The sequence below is a fragment of the Talpa occidentalis genome, unplaced genomic scaffold (genome assembly GCF_014898055.3).
Source record: "Talpa occidentalis isolate TD23 unplaced genomic scaffold, MPIMG_talOcc4v2.1 talOcc4.16, whole genome shotgun sequence".
Classification (NCBI taxonomy): Eukaryota; Metazoa; Chordata; class Mammalia; order Eulipotyphla; family Talpidae; genus Talpa; species Talpa occidentalis.
Genome location: NW_023601653.1, coordinates 71,117,724 through 71,121,791, shown reverse-complemented (window position 1 = coordinate 71,121,791; position 4,068 = coordinate 71,117,724). Strand labels below are relative to the sequence as shown.

General features: G+C 53.2%; 1 protein-coding gene across 1 annotated transcript; it reads left to right on the top strand.

Annotated features, from left to right (window-relative positions):
* The first annotated feature begins 1,225 nt into the window (after nt 1-1,225).
* KCNA1 (potassium voltage-gated channel subfamily A member 1) lies at nt 1,226-3,609 on the top strand. The gene has a single exon (XM_037515341.2). The coding sequence runs from the start codon at nt 1,255-1,257 to the stop codon at nt 2,740-2,742; it is 1,488 nt and encodes a 495-aa protein (XP_037371238.1). The 5' UTR covers nt 1,226-1,254; the 3' UTR covers nt 2,743-3,609.
* Nucleotides 3,610-4,068: the final 459 nt, after the last annotated feature.

The following is a 4,068-nucleotide window of genomic DNA, read 5'->3' as shown; positions in this document are numbered from 1 at the left end:
GGGGCGAGAGCGCTGTTTATCGTCATTTGCTTCGAGCTTCGGGAGAGGGTGGCATTTCGCTTTCCGCCCGCATCCTCCGGAACTCCCTGCACCAGGCAGAGGACCGCGGCTCCGGGTTGCGGCGCCGGGCGAGAATGGGGGTGGGGAGCGGGCATCTCCGCCGGAGCGGCTCCGCCGAGCGACTGTCCAGCTGAAGGGGCGCAGGACGAGGGGGCGAGGGCGGACCGTGCGCCCCGGCGCCTCTCGGCTGCGGCTGCGGCCGCGGCTCGCGCCGGGCACCGCGAAGGCGACCTGCCGCAGTCCCGCCCCGGAGCTCCGCGGCTCAGCGCCGCCCTGCGCCAAGCCGGCCGGCCAGGTAGGGGGCTCCCCAGTTCGGGGCTGCAGAAGTGGGGGTTGGGGCGGGCGGGTGGGGGGTGCTGGGGTGTGGGGGTGCTGCTGGGACCTGGAACCCCCAGCGCCTGCAGGCTCTTCTCCCGATCTCTAGTTGAACGAAGTTGTCAACAGATCGGCTGTTGGGCATTGGGGAAAGTGGGGTGGAAGAGCCCCAAACTTGGATTTCCAGGTGTCTGCCTGTGTCTCTCTGTGTGTGTGTGTTTGTGTGTGTAATAACGCTAGCAAAAGTCCAGTGCTTTAAAAAAAAAAAAAAAAAAAGCTGGAGGTCTGTGCTCTTCGGTGTCTGTGGGTCCGTCCCATCTGAACGCTTCTGATTTTCTACTCCCGTATCACTTTCTATTTCTCTGCAGCGTCCATCGATCGCCCCGGTGGGAGCTTAGAAGGCAGCAGGCGAAGAGGGGTAGGAGGGGGGGAGAGCCGAGAAGCAGAGGGGGTGGCAGGCGAGGGGATCTGCTGAGCTGGCTCTGCACCCGGTCCTAGGCGGGCTCACGGAGGGGGGCAGGCCAGGGTAACCCCCGAAGCCATGGCCTCGTCCCCTAGAAAGGCACTGCGTTAAGGCGCCTCGGAGCAGGAGGAAGCACCGGCTCCCCAGCTCCAGCCCCCACCCTGGGCAAAAAGCCCCGTCCCGGGCCGCAGGCCAGGGGGCGTCCGAGCTGAGGCTCAGGCAGGGTGGAGGGGAAGGTAACCCCGAGCGAAGCCGCAGATCCCCGGATCGCCGCGCTTCGAAGCCCCTCCCCCTGAGCGCGGGGCCGACGCGCGCTCTGGTGGGGGGGGCGCTGGGGTCCCCCCCACCCCTGTTCCCTAGCTCCTTCCCGCCCCGGGTCCGCTTCTGGCCTCACCCCCCTGCACCGGGCTTCCATCATGACGGTGATGTCCGGGGAGAACGTGGACGAGGCGTCGGCCGCCCCGGGCCACACGCAGGAGGGCAGCTACCCGCGGCCGGCCGACCACGACGACCACGAGTGCTGCGAGCGCGTGGTCATCAACATCTCCGGGCTGCGCTTCGAGACGCAGCTCAAGACCCTGGCGCAGTTCCCCAACACGCTGCTGGGCAACCCCAAGAAGCGCATGCGCTACTTCGACCCCCTGCGCAACGAGTACTTCTTCGACCGCAACCGGCCCAGCTTCGACGCCATCCTGTACTACTACCAGTCGGGGGGGCGGCTGCGGAGGCCGGTCAACGTGCCCCTGGACATGTTCTCCGAGGAGATCAAATTCTATGAGCTGGGGGAGGAGGCCATGGAGAAATTCCGGGAGGACGAGGGCTTCATCAAAGAAGAGGAGCGCCCCCTGCCCGAGAAGGAATACCAGCGCCAGGTGTGGCTGCTCTTCGAGTACCCCGAGAGCTCGGGGCCCGCCCGGGTCATCGCCATCGTCTCGGTCATGGTCATCCTCATCTCCATCGTCATCTTTTGCCTGGAGACCCTCCCGGAGCTGAAAGACGACAAGGACTTCACGGGCACCCTCCACCGGATTGACAACACCACGGTCGTCTACACCTCCAACATCTTCACGGACCCGTTCTTCATCGTGGAGACCCTGTGCATCATCTGGTTCTCCTTCGAGCTGGTGGTGCGCTTCTTCGCCTGCCCCAGCAAGACGGACTTCTTCAAAAACATCATGAACTTCATCGACATCGTGGCCATCATCCCCTACTTCATCACCCTGGGCACCGAGATCGCAGAGCAGGAAGGCAACCAGAAGGGTGAGCAGGCCACCTCGCTGGCCATCCTCAGGGTCATCCGCTTGGTCAGGGTTTTTAGAATCTTCAAACTCTCCCGCCACTCCAAGGGCCTCCAAATCCTGGGCCAGACCCTCAAGGCTAGCATGAGGGAGTTAGGGCTGCTCATTTTTTTCCTCTTCATCGGGGTCATCCTATTTTCTAGCGCAGTGTACTTTGCCGAGGCGGAAGAAGCTGAGTCGCACTTCTCCAGCATCCCCGATGCTTTCTGGTGGGCGGTGGTGTCCATGACCACTGTGGGATACGGTGACATGTACCCTGTGACAATTGGAGGCAAGATCGTGGGCTCCTTGTGCGCCATCGCCGGTGTGCTGACAATTGCCCTGCCCGTACCTGTCATTGTGTCCAATTTCAACTATTTCTACCACCGAGAAACTGAGGGGGAAGAGCAGGCTCAGTTGCTCCACGTTAGCTCCCCTAATTTAGCTTCTGACAGTGACCTCAGTCGGCGCAGTTCCTCTACTATCAGCAAATCTGAGTACATGGAGATCGAAGAGGATATGAATAATAGCATAGCCCATTATAGACAGGCCAATATCAGAACTGGCAATTGCACCACAGCTAACCAAAACTGTGTTAATAAGAGCAAGCTACTGACCGATGTGTAAAAAGCAAGCAAACAAAAGAGGCCCACTTAGCAGCGTGAAAGACTTAAAATATTAAACAAAACCCCAGTGACCCAGGTCACACTTTGTAAATACTAAATAGTCTTTGAATGCTCTATTTAACTGTCAATGCATTGTTGCATTGCGGATTTTGTGGGTGGCAAAGCAGAAACTTTCAAGATGTACCTGAAAAAAAGGAACTATTTTTGTTTTATTTAAAAAAAAAAAAAGGGGGAAAAGAAAGTGTATTTTCTAAAGCTGATTAAAATGAAATTCAGTTCATGAGCTAGTCTAGGTAAAATAAGATTCATCTGCGTCCCTATACTGAAACCTTTTTAATCCCGGGCTTCTTTAACTTTTTTTCTTTTAACTAAAAGTCAGATGATCACTTAGAAATATAAATTTAAAATTTGCATGGGACTTCCACTTAAAATCTTTACTAACTGCACAGAACCTTTTAGACAGTGCATCCGATGTATTATATGTATCATGACATACCAGCCAAAAGGGGAAATGAACAAATGTTTCTATTTTGATCAATCGAACTGCATATTACAAGGTGAAAAAAAAAAAACAACCCAAATTACATAAGACTGGTTCACAAAGCACCTTACAAATCTGACACTGGTCCTGGTCTTGTAGGGGTTTGCCCTCTGCCACAAGCCCCTTCTAATCCAAACTATTCTCTAAGAAAAAAAATAACTGAATGAAGTTAATTGAGTCATCTGCAGTGCTGCTAAATTTCTCGACTGTAGATGAGTTAAATACAGGTCTTTTCTTACCTGCCCTGCACCCTGACTCCTGGCCTCCAGAACTGGATGTAAAACTTTAGCCTCCTTATTGCAAGAGAGCACAAATGGAGTTAAATGTAAGCATGTTTGAATCTGATATTTATTTTATAATCGCATGCTGAGAACGTTAACTCAGACAATAGGGGATAAGCTTACTTTGGAATTGACTCTTCTAAAAATAGATCCTTTTTCATTTGCATTCACCAAAAGTGCACTCCTTCATTTAATAACTATTTTATTAGTAAATAAAGTACTGTATTTAAGTGCATATGTTAGTCAGATGGGAAAAATAACTTTTTGGAACTCAAAGCATGTTCTCTTATTCAGCATTATGGCCTATTTGATTAAGGTGTACCTTGAATTAATTAATGCATGATTTCAGTAAAAAAAATTAAAAAGAATAAAAAATTACAAGTTTGTGGGATGATAAGCCCAAAAGAAATAAAGGGGGGGTGGGGGTGGGGGGCACTCAGTCAATTTTCCTGCCTTTGCTCAGGGAAATGTCAGGTTTCTGTGCAGGTGTAGGCAGAGAGAGGAC